The following is a 16,883-nucleotide window of genomic DNA, read 5'->3' on the forward strand; positions in this document are numbered from 1 at the left end:
GTATAAACTTCTTTAACGTAGGCAGGCAATGGAAAATATTGACCATATCTGAACACTTGCCAGCAAAATTAAAACAAGGAAAAGGTCATTAGGGCTGAGAAACAAGCTTACCGTGTAACCCATTAAGATCTTTTGCTCAGGGAAACAACTTTTGGTTTAACTGATTTGGAGTCTCTGAAATCAGAACTAGCAGCTCACTAACAAGTGTTTGTAACATGCTTCCTTCTGCTTCTCACCACCAGGACCAATTCAAGAAAAGCAAAGAAACCCTTCTCTTTGGGGAAGAGTTAGAACAGCGGATTGGTTTTGGAATACAATCAATCTCATTTACTTAAATCAAACCACCTTGCTTTATAGGTGAGAGGCGAGAAGTGTTACAAGTTGCAAAGGATTAGCTTAATTTATGATCTGGTGAATAGGTTGGTCCACTCAGCTCAGCCTTTTAACTACAGCAGCAGCACCAAGGGCATCCTCAGAATAAAATGTAAATAATAATGATAATGGTTTCCATTTGGCAAAGATTCACACTACAACCCTATAATAATAGAATAACAGTCATACATAATAGTTTACATGCAATCACCTTGTTGTAAGCCCTCAGCAGTACAATACAGCCAAAATGAGACAAGAAGAGTCTCACCAGAGAAGCAGCCAGCCAGAACACCTGCCTGGTACAACATGCTACAACACGAACAGCAGGAACTGGACCAGGTGGTGTTTTGGAGCTGGCAGCACCATACAACCAACTTTGATCTGTAGAAACCCTACAGGTGGCAATGCTTATGCGCAGCCCTGACACCTGCCTTAGTCTTACCCCAGCAGATGAAACTCAATACCAGGTAGCTTTGCTCCATTGTTCACCAAAGATGTCAAGGGCAGCTTCCCATCTTTCCTCTTGGCTGTCCTTCTCAGCACCTTCAGCCAGCCTTCCCAAGCATGTTCCTGAGCACTATTACCAATTTGGTCATCATTTGATTGCAGAGTAACTGGCGAAGAACAAGCAGCAGTGCCAGTGTGTTTGCCCTCCCATCATTCCCCTCACATCCCACGACAAGCTGCTCCTCCTGCAGGGACAAGTCACCCTTGACTGTATAGAACCCTTCACATCATCCCAACCAGGGACTCCTCATGGACCTTTCTAGCTAGCACCAGCCCCCCACTACTCACTCAGCACACCCACTGATTGTCACCCCAGAGTCCATATTATCAGTTGCTTTCTCTCATTGCCAAAGAGCACAAGAAAAGCAGGTGCAAAACTCTCTCTGAGGGGCATGATTTTTTTCTCAAAAAAATCAGGTCATTTGCTGCAGCAACCCTTTTGGATTGGAAGCATGTGCTTCCTTTTGCCTCCAGTTTGAGGGACAGCAAAAGCTGATGCACAGTGCAGAATACTGCCCACCTTCTAAAATTATCAACCTGACAACTACTTTCTTGGGAAAATACTCTCAGTCAACTCCCAAAATAAGACTCTCTGTGAGCATCTTAAGTCTTACAATTTAAGTAGACCTGTGGGGTTTTTTTATTACAGTTTCATTAACATGAGCATTTATATAGATGTACTATGCAAAACAACTGCTTGCACACAGGGCCTGGAAAGATATGGATTGCACAGGGATGCAGGCAGAAGTCACGTTTTATGTCCCCACTCTTGTGGCTTTGGCACAGACACTTTACGGTATTGCTGTTGCTGCTACTTGTACAATGGCAACATATTCCGATTGATAGAAACACTATTATATACGTTATGCAAAATTTTAACCAAATAATGGAAAACTAAAAAGTCCACAGGGAAGGAAGTACAGAAAGTAGAAAAACTTTCAGTTTTGGTAAAAGCAGGAACAAATGCTGGGAAAAAAAAAATTTGCTGCTTGGAGGAGAATGACCTTACAATGCTTCAGTTACCTTATGTTAAGCTACTAGCAGATAGTACTGACAAATACTCAGCTTTTGCAGAAGAATAAAGAATAGAGCTCTATGAAACAGCAGACTTGGGGATTTTTAATATTTTTTTTAGTAGTCAGGCAAAGAGTTAACCATTGAAGCAGAAAAGGATTTTTGTTATTTATTCTGTTTACTGTGTACATCCATTTCAATAGGTCTTTTGACACGAATAACCGAAGAAGTCTGAAATTCATTTATTTTACTAAATATTTGACATGTGGAATGGAAAAAACTACTTGTGAAAGATTAGCCATAAGAAATCTTATTTAACTCAAAGAGAGGTAATGCTGAAATGCTCTGAACCAACCTTCATCTCTACCTAAAGCTTTGCATTTCATCAATGTGATGTGGTATACAAACACAAAAATCTTTCACTCATGTCTCCCTGCCCAACAGCCACAAGTAACAGCCGCTGAATGTAACCTACCCATACTCAGTGGTCATTCAGTCACCTCCACCAGTACTGGGAAGCTGTCCTGAACAAGTGAGTACACAGAGATCATACTCGTTATATTTAATACTGGTGATACCAATTGCATTAAAACTGTACGGTGAGCTTACTGTAACCACTTTGGCAAATACTCTGAAGAACGTACCAGTATAGTTTCTCCACTGGACAGCTTGCTCAAGTGGACAGGAGAGATTTAGAACTGAACTTCAAATCTCTCTTGTCTACAAGTTCCAGTCCTGAATTCCTTTTCCCCTGACTATTCATAATTATTCCTTTCTCTAAACCACACTTTCTATTCTATGCAGTGGAAAAAATTTTAGGTTTCAAATCAACAGTAGTATCAGTTTCATTAATCATTTAAAATACAGAGGAACTATTGTGGACAAAAAAAAAAAAAAGAAATACAGTTTATTTCAAATCATTTGCCTAATTTGCATGCAAACTGGTTTGTATTAATAAAAGTAAACTGCATTTAGAAACAGTTTGGTTAGCTTTTAACCTTAGCAGTATTGCTGTACAGCTGAAGCTACACTGGTCAATATAATTTGTTTTGACTTAGGGAACTGTGGTTACATAGGTATTAAAGACTTTCCACAAAGAAATATTTATCTCATCAGTAGCCCCTCTGTTGCACTCATCTATGTGAAATATTTCATCTGTTAACCCCAAGTTTGAAGACCATATTCTTTGGAGCACTGCAGTCAGAAGAAAATACAACAAATATAAAAAGATAACTTGGTAACTAGCAAATAATACAAGATTACAGTAGTAACTGAAGTATTCTCATGTACTATTTTAGGCTAGAACACTGAAGCCTTAAACAATTCCCACATTTTAGCACTGACACGGAACTGCAATACACAAAGTACATAAGCAGGGAGGAAAGCTGCTTTGCAAGAGGTAGAAAAGGTTTTATAAAATCTTTAGGCACAATTCTTAGCAATCTTTTAAAAGCCATCAGAAAGTTACAAAGTAATAATGACCATTATACATATATTTGTACAAGTCTGTTTATTTTTACCCTTTGGAATAAAAGTTATTATTTCATGCACTCTCATATAATCTTTTTTCTCCTGTATTGTTTGAAGACTCTTTTTTCCTATACCATATGTGATTACAGAAGTTTTACAGGCTCTCAGGAAGTCTTATCATCAGGAGTTGTTCAGCAAAACTGATGCACTGTCACTTAATGCTTTTTCAAGAGAAGCAAGGGAATGCATATGCTATTTGCGTAGGTTCATGTATCAAAGAACAGCAAAACACACACTCAAAATCCATAAAAATGTTATTCATTCTTTTGGTTTACTTCCACTTCAATCAAGAAGAGAATGCTTTTAGAAGTGAACTTTTTCTTTTCTAAAACACAAATTTCCACAAATGTATGCTTTACAGTGCAGTGCTTATACTCAAATTTTCACAATATCCATAAATCAAAATACCAACATCACTACATTTACCATGAGCTAACAGACATTCACAGATAAATCTTAGTGTCAGTTCAAAAAGATGCCTTCTTTGAGCTGAAGTACATAAGGCTTTACTGGTAACAAGTTCTTATCGAAGATTTGCTTTATTCCTGTCACTGTATCTTTTTTTGCCCATTTTACTTTTTGTCTTGGTCTTTTTCTGCATCCAGAAGCGCTGAACGGATTCCTAGCTTCTTCAGCTCTTCTACGAGATCCCCATTCTGATGCATCTGGAGGAGTATATCACAGCCACCAACAAATTCACCATTGAGGTACACTTGTGGGATGGTAGGCCAGTTAGAGTAGTTTTTTATTCCTGCATAAGGGAAAAAAAAAAAAAAAGTATTAAAGGTTTTCCCCTCCTCTCCAAATAGAATGGTATTTCAAACAGAATACATTGCTTCTACCTGACAGTACTACTGATATTTTCATTTCTTTCCCATTAGGGCAAAAATTTATATAGATAACAGGAGCACTATGAGTAAACTACATTAAAGTTAGGTTTAGTTCTCACTCCCATTCAAAGATGGGGGTTGAAAGATACGGAATCAGCGCTTATACTGACTTCAAACAAGAGCTGGGAAAACGTAGTGTCTCTTTCCCTCCCAAGTATGATTTTTCAATCAATTACAGAAATCGTAAGTTCTGAAAAATATTGAGGACTGTTTACATTCACTTATCCTTTATATTTCCCAAAGGGATTTTAAAATACTTTATGTTCTTACTGAATTCACACAATTATACTTACTACTGCAAGTTCAACTGCATGATATGTTTGCTTCTCTAGAAGCCTTATGAATTTGAAATTGCTTTATCTTTTACTGCCAGACCTTACAGCCCATGGGAGGGGCACAAAGGCTGAAGTCTCTTTAAAAAGCACTCATTAAACAAAACAGCTCGAGTGACAATTATGAAGTATAGAATTAAAGTTTAAAACTGTACTCCATAGAAGACAAACCTAAGACCATCCAAAATATTAACTCATCAGCTGGTATAAACTGAATCCCAACTTGTACTTAAAGACACAAAATTATACAGAAGAATCATTAGATCTAATTTGCCACTTTTAAAATGACCCTTTACACAAAGCCATTATTTCTGTGGCAAAGGAAACTAAATTGTACATCTGCATGCTCTTATACCAAGCCCTCTAGCACTTTCTAGATACCAAGTTTTTATTTCAACATTTTTGTACATTTTCAACATGCAATGCCTGGAATTTTTCTACCAAAGGCACAAAATACCATATAGCAAATTTAAGCCTAAAGGCAACAGAAATGTCTTTTCAGATCATCAAAGCCCATTCACCTTGGAAGACAACCCTCTAAACAAGCATGTACTAGCTTTAGCACAGGCTGTCAAAGTACTAACAACAAATACTAGACCTGTGTAGCAGAAAACACAGGGGAATTTGCTTTCCCCTTAGAAAACATTTTAATCTCTAAAGAATGTAAAGGTAAACCCCAAGATACTTGATGTAAAAAAAATAACCGTGTAAGCAAATTATGCTTACTTTATTGGAACTTAAGACACTGTATTTTACTAAATATGCACAAGTGCATAAATATACAATGGGATTAAGATTTTAATGCATAAAGAATGAAACAGAGTTAGTAATTCCCCTTAGTTAAATACCAGTGTGTTAAAAAAAAATAAATCCACTAAAATAATAGTAATCCAGAAAAAAAAATAATATTGTTGTGACAAAGTGTTCCTAACCATTAAGTACAAGATCAGCGAGATTTTATTCTGACTTCAGATTTTGTGCATGGACAACCAATGCTTCCAAAGTCCAAAACAGCAATTTTAGCGTATAAATCAAGGCCAAAGGAACTCATAACCATCTAACCTAATCTCCAGTATCACTACCTGTAACTACTTCATTAGTATTTCATTAAAACCTCTCTCAGTTGTTTAGATACCGCTTGCAGAAATTTTAAGTTTTGACGTCAACTTGTGTTTAGCAGTACTTTTCTTAAACTCTTCTTGGCCTTTAAGTACTCAGAACAGCTCAAACTGTCCTAAAAATCTTTTAACCCACAATCCTTGTGATGAAAAACTTGAGTCCCAATATTAAGGCATGCTTAAGGATAACCCTATTGCTCAAAGGGGACACTGCAAACATGAAAAAGGGTTTGGTTTTGTTAAGATATGGTAATGCTAAACATGAATTGAGAACCAAGGGCTCTGCATCATAAACCTACTGCTAATAAGCATTCCAGGGTAGTATTTACACTAATTTTTCTTTCACAGAAATATTTTCAAGGGCCCAACTGCACGTACATAGAAATGCTGACAGTACTTTCAAGGATGTCTCCAACTTCAGATAAAAATATGAATACAACCCAGCCTAGCTGCTCCGTGTGCTGTATTTCATGCATTGGACAAACTGCTTTAAATGCCTTCGGGGCACAACCAGATTACAAACTGAACACCTGAACTGGCTAACCAACTCCTAGCTTAGTACAGCAGTCATTATGTCAGTAGTGCTAAAGCAAGTTAGCCTCGTCTATGCTCGTTGCACTCTGAATGCACTGTTGTGAATCCCTCCACAGTACAGACAAGCACCCCATCCCAAAGGGATCTCCTTTCCCCTCCCTGCAGATTAACACTGCCCACTGTGCTTCAGAAGCTGCAGCTTCTGCCTTCAACCACTGTTTGCTTTCTAAAACCACTCTCCACAGATCAGGTTTGCAGTTTGACAGCTGGGCTAGCACACTTTAAGGTGACTGTAAAACCAGAATCGGTGCAAGGGGTACCCAGCGCACTCCCAGCCCATTCCCCCAACTCCAGTTACCAATTCTCAGCCTCTTTCTTGACAGCATGAACACTAATGAACAATGGGCCACATCAAAGAACTGACTCAAGCAACCACTCTTACTCCTACCACAGTTTCTCCAAAAAAGCTGCATGTTTTCATGAAGACCATTAGTACAAGTGCAAACATGATTTAGGGGAGGCTAGCCCAAGGGTGGAAGGAAGGATCAAGATCATTCACTTGGCAGCATCCCATGCTTAGGTAATGTAAAGCAACAATGAAAATACCCAAGGGTGAACTACCACAACAATTCAAACCAGTTTAAACCACCACTTTTCCAGTATGTCATCCCAAGCTTCTCTGCCGCTGCAGTGACCTGAACCACCCTCATGTTGTCCATCAGCGGAGAGCAGGATCACTTCTGGAAGAGACAACTTAGACAAAACTTGAATTGCCATGGAGTCCAAGAGTGCCAAGGTCTCTTAAAGCATCTTCAATACAGATGGATTTGTGTCAGGGAAACATAGCTCAAGTTCAGATAAACTACATGAAGTACCAACAACTATCTAGTTTCACAGATCTGCATGTGCTTTTAGGTGAAAAGGCAAGGTAGCGGAGTTGTTTTTGTTTTACAGCTTGCCGTATTTCAGCACAGGACATGTTTCAGCAATCAAACTGTAACAACCAGAAGGTAAGGTGTTTCAATAAATACAGGGAAGAAACCAACCAGCACTTCAAACATGCCTGAATCACCACCTCTCCAACAGCCTGTTCTTACTGCAAACGTGTAATCATACATAATATGCAAACATTTAGAATCATTGAATCATTTAGGCTGAAAAGACCTTTAAGACCATCAAGTCCAACAGTTAAGTTACGTTCAGGAAAATTTTAAAGATATTTAAGTTACGTTTTAAGTTAATCTTACGCAATTTTTTAAGATAACATTTTAAGATACTAAAGTTATGCTCAGGTGAATACAAAGCTAGTGACCAGCTCACAGACAGTAATCTCCTTGCAGATCAGTCTTTAGTTGTTGTATTTGATATGTGCACAGCTAAAGGTTCAGCATCCCCTCACTAACCCCACGCAGTGCAGATTATGTCTGCAGAGAAGGCTTAGGAAAGCATCACATGGGGTATATTGAACTTTTCAGCACCTGAGGCCAGATCGCAGAGGAGACGAAGAGGGCTTTCAGGCAGTCACTGCTGCATCACACTTGGAAACTTACAGAGCTACAGCTTCTGGCAGCCCTGCCCTCTCCTCTGCCAGAGACTGCCATCCACAGAAGCAGGCACACACTGGCTTTTTAGGGTGCAGTAGATAATACAGCTGAAGCAGTATGTCAGCCTGCTGGCCTTGAAAGCAGCTGTGTTGTTCCCCAATTCGTCAAAGCTCCATCTCTGGTTCTGGCTCTGGCACTCACCTCACAGTACAACAAGCTAGTTCAACTCGTATGCCCAGTGATCCAGTTAATAAACTGAGCTGGCTCTCCATGCAGGCGGACAAGTGCCAAAGCTGGTGCATGGCAGGGAACAGAACAACTTTTTTAGGCACCTGAGAACCTGCAGGATATTGTGCAAGTGTACGCTCTGTTACTGCATTCAGCATGGCTTAGCCAAACAGTCCGGATTAAACCACTAATTTCAATTTAAAGCTCAGATAGCCAGGAGGGAAATAAACTCTCGGATCACCTAACACAAGCCAGAGTTCATGTAGAGGAAAAATGTCATGTGCTCAGAAGGGAGATCTTCCTGTTACATAGGAATAAGAGACTATATATTCACATAGTCAAGTCCCCAGAGATTGTAACTTAAATGCACGTTGCCTGCTGAAGGACTCACAAAAGCCCTCTCAACCAAAAGTGAAATGCTAATGGCTTGATTTCAAAGTTTTATTTCCTCCTGTTTAGTTTGAGTTTGTTCTAGTAAATTCAGATATGTAAATACAGTTTAGAAAACTACCATGATGTGCTCATCTACCAAAGACAGTAGATTTACTTGAAGACATTTTTTGTTAAAGAATTTTGGTTTTCACGCACAAATTCCAATATTTAAGCTTTTATATCATATCAGCTATTACACCTGTGAACTGAAAAGCAACCAAGGATTAAAAAATCAGCTTTTCAGCTAAAAGCTGAAGAAAAACTGACCCAAGTCCAATGATACCAAAACCACAGAAGGAGGAAATCACCTGGCACCTGCCAGCATGTGGCTTTAAAGCACATTTTAGTGTATTCTGGACAAGGGTTGTTAATGCCATGCACCTGCATGACAAATTGCTACACACTATTATTTTTTTGTTGTTTTAAAACTTTCTCAAATAGCCACATAAAACCTCAACAGTAAGCTATGCACACTGAACAGGCAAAGAAGGCAGAAAAGCATTACGAGAACAGAGTACCAGCCTTCTACAGCTGGCAAAAAAGCTTCTATAGAACAGCTCCTACCACTTAGGCAGCAATGGTAAAACTATTACTAAATATTTCTTGTGCAAACGATTAGCATAATTTTGTAATCAAAAGAACCCCAGCGGGCAGTGCCAGCAAGGAATCAAGTGGTAGAAGTCCAAACCATTCACGGAATTTCACCATGCTGTTCACGGGGAAGAAATGATCTGCTAACGAAGTATTTCAGGGGTCTTTTAAGGCAGCTTTGTATTTATTAACTAGGCAAGCCCGTGCAGCACAAAAAGCCTGATCTCCAAGAGTCACCCTGTAAGCTAAAAAGGCATTTGGCTGATAGCTAAGACGCTCTTGGACATAGTAAGGGTTAGGGAAACCAAACCGGGACGTCCAGGCAGAGCAACCTCAACAGCACATCCCTGTGATCCACTCCAAACTCCCAAACCTCAGCATGCGGGCCTGCTCACCAGCCCAACCGAGCCCAACCCAACCGAAAGCCCAAGCAAGCGAGGAAAGCAGGTGACACCCGGAAAAGCAGGCAGGGGCTTCCACCGGGCGCCCCCCAGCCCCCGGGGAGGGGGGGTCACCGGCGCCAAGGCAACCCCGGCCCGCCAGCAGGGTCCCACACGCCGGAGCCTCCCGAGGGCCTTTCCCACTGGAAAACCGGTACGTCGGGATTACGGCTCCGGCCCATAACGGCGGCGTTTCAGAGGGAGCAGCCAGGGCCCGGCTCGGGCTACGCGCAAGCCCCGGCAGCGGGGGGGGCGGCACCCAAAGGTGACCCCGGCAGCCGCCGCGCCCGGCCCCGGCCCGCCACTGACCTTGGCGGAGCTCGGGGTCCTGCAGGACGTCGTGGGCGCGGTAGTCCTCCACGCCGTGCAGGCGCAGGATCTGCACGACGGCGTTGCTGAAGCCGCAGAGCGGCTGCGCCGGGCTGCCCTTCATGAACACCACCACCGGGTGCGCCCGCACCAGCCGCTCCACCGCCTCCCGCGACCCCGAGCCGCTGCCGCCGCCCTGGGCCCCGCCAACCTCGTCGCCCCCCGCGGGCGCCTGGCTCAGCGGCCGCCCGGCCCGGCCCCGCGCGGCAGCGGCACCCAGCCGCCAGCCCAGCCGCACAACGCCGCTCATGCTGCCCCACCGCCCACTGCCGGGCCCCGCCGCGCTACGCCGGCCCCGAGCCAGCGCTGCCCGCCTATTGGCGGAGAGTAGGAGAGATCGCGGGGGCGCGTCTCCTCCGCATAGGCGCACTCACACGCCAATCAGCAGCGACAACCAGTAGCGCGAAGATAGAGCGCCTCATCCCACCCAGCAACCCCGAGGCTAGCTTTCCTATATGCGGAGGGAACGGCGCCTCTGATGTTGTATTGGGAGAAGCACCCGTCAATCTAACATGGGCTGGTTAATCCCCGCCCTCTCCGCGGTTACGATTGGTCAGGCTTCCCCGGTGCGGTGTTATGCTCGGGACGCCCCGGGGCTGCGTGGTTAGCGTTGAGTTCCTTCCGCTTCCGGGTAGCGGCTGCTCGTGGTGGCGGGGCTCGGTGCGCCTCAGCCGCCCTTTGCCTGCCTGATGCGTAGCGGCGGGATGGCTGTGCCGCTTTTCCCCGCCGTGGGGCCGCCCGGGCCCCCCGGGCCCCCTGTCCTCCCCGCCGGTTCCGCGGGGCGGCAGGGAAGGGAGGGAGGAGCGGTAGGGGGGCCCGCCGGGCGGCCGTCGCCGTGCTCAGCAGCTTCCCTCGGGTCAGGCGTGCGGGCAGGCCCCGGCAGCGGCGCGGGCTGAGCGGAGCCGGGGGAGCGGCGCGGAGCGGGCTGGTGAAGCCGGGGGATGTGCCCGACGCCGCCGGGGGGGGAGTTGCGGTGGGGGCTCGGGGGCGAGCCTGGCGTCAAACCGGTGTTGGACGCCCAAACGAATCCCGGGGAGAACGGGGCTGTGAAGGGGCGGGCTGCGCTGGTGTGTCGGCTGTCTGTGCTGGGCGAACCTTGCTGGTGGGGCAGCGTGCTCAGGTGTGCGACTTGCAGCGGTGGAAGTGTGTCCTCAAAAGAGCAGTGCTGTTGAGTCGGCACCTTTTGTCACCGTAGGCAGCTGGCAGTGCTGGATGAGTCTGTCTCCTTGGGAGGTTTGGCTGTGTTTGACCTGTTTGCCTTCACTGGCTCGGTTTTGGTTGCTTTTTTAAAATGGAATGAAGCAGGTTGTTTATATCGCTGAGAAACTAGCAGGTGTTTGCATGCTTTGCTTTAGTGCTAGGAGAGAAGAGCCGAGCAACCGGTAACTTTGCACAGCTTGATCTGTCACTGGAGCAGCTGGCAGGGGTGGCAGCAAGATGAGGAGGTGGGAGCAAGGTTGGGCTGGGTGGCTGCATGTGCGAAAGGTGGAAGATACGCAGAACTGCCCAGCATCAGCCGGAGCAATGCTGAACTCGGAACACATACTGCAACAGTGGTGTGTACAGCCAACTTGGAGCTCCTGGGCAGACACCGGATTCTTTCCAAGAACTTCGAGCAGAGCATGGAGGTCTGCAGCAGTCAGGTCCATCCTGTAAGTAGAAGTGTTGAAAAGTTTTTTGACTAAACCACACTCTATCACAAATGACAAATAAAAGAGTATTTCTGAGTGTTAATTTACACTGCAGCTTTAACGTCTGGAATTTTGGTGTATTAATGGCCATTTGTTAGTTGCTTTTCTAAAGAAAAAGGTTTTTTCCACCTGGTTCTGCTCATGTGAGAACTTTACAAACAAGACCAGCTTGCCTTCAGCATTCAGAAGACTGACTGCTAGTTCTTGATATTTGTGGAATCCAGCTGATGCTTGAGTGACACCTTGTTTTTCATTCTCTATAAAACTACCTTCAGGCATAATTTCTGTTGCCTTTTATTTAATTAGAACACATTCCAAAGGGAATTGTGGCAAACTTGCAGTTTGTCATCCAATGTAAATAGGTTATGAATAAAACAAGTGTTGCCGCAGTATTTGAAAGTATATTTATTTATGAAGAAATACTTAGTTATGAATCTAAAAGCAAAGTTCACATGTTGTATTGCTATGAGCGTTGTGTGTTTTCTGTGAGAGTATGTTTTTGTTTTCAACAGAACATTACAAGCCAGGCACAGTTATGCTGATCAAGACACAGAAAAGTTATTGTTTTCTGTGGTATATATCTTATGATTAATGTGGTGTAAGGTTGTGCAAGATGTAAAAAAAAAAAAAAAATTCTGCAAAGCAAAAATAGGTTTTTCTATTTGTTGAACTTGTACGATATACAGACAGGCTTAGTAAGTGTTAAGTCCCAGTGGTCTTGTTTGTTCATTTAATCTAGCAGAAAGCCTTCTGCCAACTTAAGATGCTGGGGAGTCAGAAGGGAATTAAATGAAAATGGAATAAAAAGAAAGATCTTTCTATTCTTAAAGGCAACTAAATGTCGTCTTTCAAAAAAAGAAAAAGTTAGGCTATGAATATTTGTCTTCCCAAATTCCATTCTAGCTGTTTCTACAAGGAGATGGTTCATTGGAAATCTTAAGTGAAATCAGACATCAAACTGAAGTGTAATAAACCCTTGTGAGGATATGCTCTTTCTGGAATAACGTAACCGCAGTTGCAGTTTAATCCTCTGTAGTCCAAGAGATGCCCTTGGTTGTTAGTACCCTGGGCATACCAGGCTTGCAGAGAGAGCACCTGCGTGAGGAAGCCGAGGCATGCCTGTAAGAGTCCCAGCAGCAACATGCGCAATATTCCTCTAACAGTTACGATTCTGTTGCCACGGAGATAATGACTTATCCCATGTCATTATTGATCTATCAACAGTAAGAGCAATCTTGCAGTTTGATATTGTTTAGCAAATAAAGTAACACCTGCTGAACACAGAAAAACTGCTATAAATGTTAGAAAGCTTCTCTGAAGTCTGTGTACTGGGTTAAATAAAAGTACCTGAATTTGTAGTTACTCACTGTAGTTTTGTGAGATCGACCTGTGAGATAATATATTATTAAAAAGCATTTCGTTAACCTTAATATTTAATATGGTGAAATGCTTTTGGATTAGGCAAATAGAGTGGAGCAGCACTCTATTAGTGGATAAACACTTCCCTACTGATAAGACTTAGAACAATTAGAACATTCTAGAAACAAAGAGATAATTATTTGTTGTGTGCTCCAGTCTTCTATCAGTCTAAGTGAAACTTCTTGTATTTTCCAGATAATGTTTTAAATCATCTGTTTGGAAGAAATATTAATGGAATTTCCATAAGACTCCTGACATTTTGCTGATGTTCCTGTTAGAAGACCTATCGCCTCATTTTGAAAACAGTAATAAAGGCACCATTATTCAAACTGCAGGGTTTAACACTCAGTCACAGATTAATTATTTCAAGGCATTCTGCTGCTGAATAGAATTACTGGTTACAAATTGGTGGTTTGAGGTTCTTCTACAGTGCACAAGAAAGTAGATATCTAAAAATGATACTGTCAGGAGAGAGGGGGTGGTTTTGTTTGTTTCTAAGAAGCGGAGAGCTAAATTAGCTGGTGAGAAAGATCAGAAGAAAAGTCTCGCTTCAGCTTATCAGAACAGGACACTTCTTTGTGTCCAAGTCAGATATGTGTGGTGTTCTGTCTTGTGATAGTGCCTGGAAATGCAGTCCCTTGTGCCTTAACAATTGAGCTCTGCTTAGGTGGTTTTATTGCCTCTTTAAGCTTTTTAGTGAGGTGGCTTGAGCTCCGGCTGTTCTGCATACCAGGTGAATAATTTCAGCATATCATCAAGGCAACATCTGGCACCATCATATCCTGAAGTTTTGAAAGCATTAAGAATGCTTAAAATGTGCCTACAGTTTTGGACTGCACAGTAAAAATCTGTGTGGGATGCCTAAACTGTGAATGCTGAAGACACATCTGTTAAAAGTTCCTGGTTATTTTGAAGATGTGCTAGTTTGAAAAAGTTGTGCTACAAACAGCAGAAATGAAGGAGCGTTATAGGGATTTTACTGATGTAGAAACTCAGGTCCCATTGGAAATTGACATTTTGGAATCTGCTGCGTCTAACTTCCTGTTTTTAGATGTAAACTGGAGACCTATAAGCAAGTTTGTTTCTGAACTAGATGGGTAATTAGATAACATTTATGGAATTATAGCCTATTCCAGAAAGGGTGTTTGTGTTGGCTTTAAAATACAACGGTCAATTTCATAATGACAAAGGCAAAGAATATATATGAAATTACCCAAGTCAGTTCAACTGATACTGATGGGTGTTCTGCATGATCTAAGGTAGTTTTTTTGACTTGGTTTATGTAAGGATGCCTTTGGCAGAGCGGTCTTGTTAATAATCAAAGGACAGATGCTGGAGCCTCACGTTTAACAAATAGAGTTGAAGATCATGTTCAAGCTTGAATGTGAACCTTCAAATGAGACACTTTGGACCGCAAGCTTGCTTCTTAATGACATTGATCTCAGAATATGCCTCTGTAGTAACGCTCGGCTTTGAGAATTGTGATGCTGTCCAGGGGCAAGGGTGTGTAGTATGACCTTTGTAATAGAAGAATAGTTATCCTTTGGGATGAGCAAGCATCTTGCAACTATTCTGCCTGACGAGAGTCTGTGAGACCATTGTTCCTTATTTGCAGGCGGTAATGGTGCTTGCGTCTTCCAGTATTACTGGGGAAGCATAATTTTATGTACATCTAACTCTATATGCAGAGCTGAAAAATGTTATCTCTAATGAGAATACCTCTCACCTAACACAGGAGTTAGGAATCCCAGAATCTTTCATGGGGTCAAAAAACACTGGGCAAACTCAAGAAGAAAAATTGATCTGCTAAATATAAAGATAACATTATAATCCCAGTCCCTAGTTTGCTATACCTCAAGACTTGATCCAATAATGACAGGCATGTCCTGTTCTTTGCTTCCTGGGCATTCAGTTTTGACCGGTGCAGCGTCAACAGGGTATTTAATTTGGTATGGTGTGATTTACTTAAAATGCTGGAAATGTCTTCTGGTTTTTCATAACTGCAGGGAAAACCCCAGGGCACTGTGCCTGTAAGAAAGGTTCTTGTGCCCCAGTTAAGTTCTACTGGTGTACTCGGTGTATTAGCCACAATGACAGGAGTGCTTTTGTTGGTTTAGCTCATTTTAAAGAACATGCAGTTGCATTGAGTCAAGAAAAGCTCAGATTAGCCTGGATTTTGTGTTCTTGAGGGGGCTTTGACAGGTTAGGTCTGGCAGATGATGATCCCTTAGTTGCTAAAATGGCAGGCTGTAGTAGGTGAATACTTGTTGCAGAGAGTGATTGCATCTGTTCTTGTTCAGCACTTTTGAATACCCCTATCTTTTTTTTTTTTTAAATTACAGTAAGTTATCTTTCTTGTCATTTTGAGAAATGTATCGACTTGCCCTAACTTTAATGGACAGTGCTGGCTATTTGGTCTCCTCTGTTGCAGAAGACAGATAGTACTATGCATGTATCATCACACATGAGTTTCAATTGTATGAGATATTTCTCCTACAAGAGTTTTGCACACATTGCTGTATTTGTAGATTTAATTGTTATGGAGAATCTTAATTCTAAGTTTTTTTAAAAAACTTCAGTATGTTTAAACTTGTACTACAATATTTCAGTAAAGACTGTATTTTTTTCATCATGCACCCTTTAGTCTTTCAGTTTTTTCTAGGAATGCGTGTACGTGTTTTAAGACATTTTGAAGTTGTCATAAAGTTCCTTTGAAAAAGAACTGTCTTCTAGTCAATTCTGTGACCATAAACCAATGAATTGCTGTTGCTTAAACTTTGTTTGATAAACCTGTATTGAAGTAACTCTGGTGAGCCTGGAAGCTTTTTGTTAAAATGTTAGTCTTCAGTTGCTAGTGTTATTAATGTAATATTATCTTAAATGTAATAAGCTCTCAATTACTCTCACATTTTTACATTAATCAGCTGTATACCACGTGCTTGTAGAAATGCAGAAGTGGTATTTTAAAGCAGGGATGAAAAAAACCTTAAGTGAGTAGCTAAACTAAAATTACTTATTGCAATCAGTTGTATTTGTTGTAAAAAGATGTTCCTAGTCCTCTATTACATAGTCTTGTACAGAATAAAATGACCTTCATCTCAGTTGCTTACATCTTTTCATATGGATTGAAGCTTTCAAGTTTTTATGCCAGCTGGAGTTCGTTTTGATTAAATTTTCCCACAGAACTTGTGCAATAGTTTATGCTATACTAAAGAGAACTTGAATTTGAATGAGGCAGCTGTGGTGTGGAATTTGAGGGCTTGAAACTTTACTAAGAACTGATCTTTGATAGCAGTGTGCGTGGAAATCTGCCCGCGTGTGACTCTGGTAAGAGGTTCTGAAACTCCTATTTGTCTACAAACTAAATTGAGCTGAAAGTATGTTGTGTTTTTTTTCCCCACTGTATGTGATACTGTCCTTGTATTTCCGAACTTTTGTGGGCTGCGTTGGGAGTCAGTTTCCAGTAGTGAAAGTAAGGAGAGGGTGCACAAAGGTGTGAGAAGCTGGGACTCTGCTTCCAGAGGGGAATGGTACAGACAGCTGCACCAGTTGCTTCTAGAGGTGGATGGGACAGTGTAGTCTCTCCAAGCCTATTGCAGTGATTGTTTCTGTCCCTTCAGAGAAGGGAGATTCTCAGACCAGATGTGTAACCTAACATGGAACACTTGAAATGGGGAGTATGGAGGGGAGAGGGAATCGGAGTGACTAGGAATATGGGTGAGGCTGTAGCAACTAGGTCTGATGGCACAGACAGCAGAAACGGCTAAAGCAGCACTGAATAAAATTATAAATAGAACAGTTTGGGATTTTTTAAAAAAAGTCTGCCGCAATTGAGCGGTACATGCAAAAAGAGCATGGAAATGAAACCTCAG

General features: G+C 42.2%; 2 protein-coding genes and 1 non-coding gene across 3 annotated transcripts in view; 2 read left to right on the forward strand and 1 right to left on the reverse strand.

Annotated features, from left to right (window-relative positions):
• Window positions 1-2,036: 2,036 nt before the first annotated feature.
• GLRX5 (glutaredoxin 5) lies at window positions 2,037-10,194 on the reverse strand. The gene is made up of 2 exons (XM_040601362.1): window positions 9,842-10,194; window positions 2,037-4,174 (listed from the first exon to the last, which is right to left on the reverse strand). Exons 1-2 carry the CDS (start codon window positions 10,149-10,151, stop codon window positions 3,996-3,998), a joined length of 489 nt encoding a protein of 162 aa, XP_040457296.1. The 5' UTR covers window positions 10,152-10,194; the 3' UTR covers window positions 2,037-3,995.
• Window positions 10,195-10,867: 673 nt separating this feature from the next.
• SYNE3 (spectrin repeat containing nuclear envelope family member 3) overlaps window positions 10,868-16,883 on the forward strand; it is an 86,398-nt gene continuing 80,382 nt past the window's right edge. Inside the window, exon 1 of the mRNA XM_040602381.1 lies at window positions 10,868-11,553. The gene's annotated coding sequence lies outside the window, so the exon portion shown is untranslated. The remainder of the gene's footprint in view (window positions 11,554-16,883) is intronic.
• Window positions 12,620-12,892, forward strand: LOC121092108. Its single transcript, XR_005829189.1, has one exon.

Source organism: Falco naumanni, chromosome 7 (genome assembly GCF_017639655.2).
Source record: "Falco naumanni isolate bFalNau1 chromosome 7, bFalNau1.pat, whole genome shotgun sequence".
Taxonomy (NCBI): Eukaryota; Metazoa; Chordata; class Aves; order Falconiformes; family Falconidae; genus Falco; species Falco naumanni.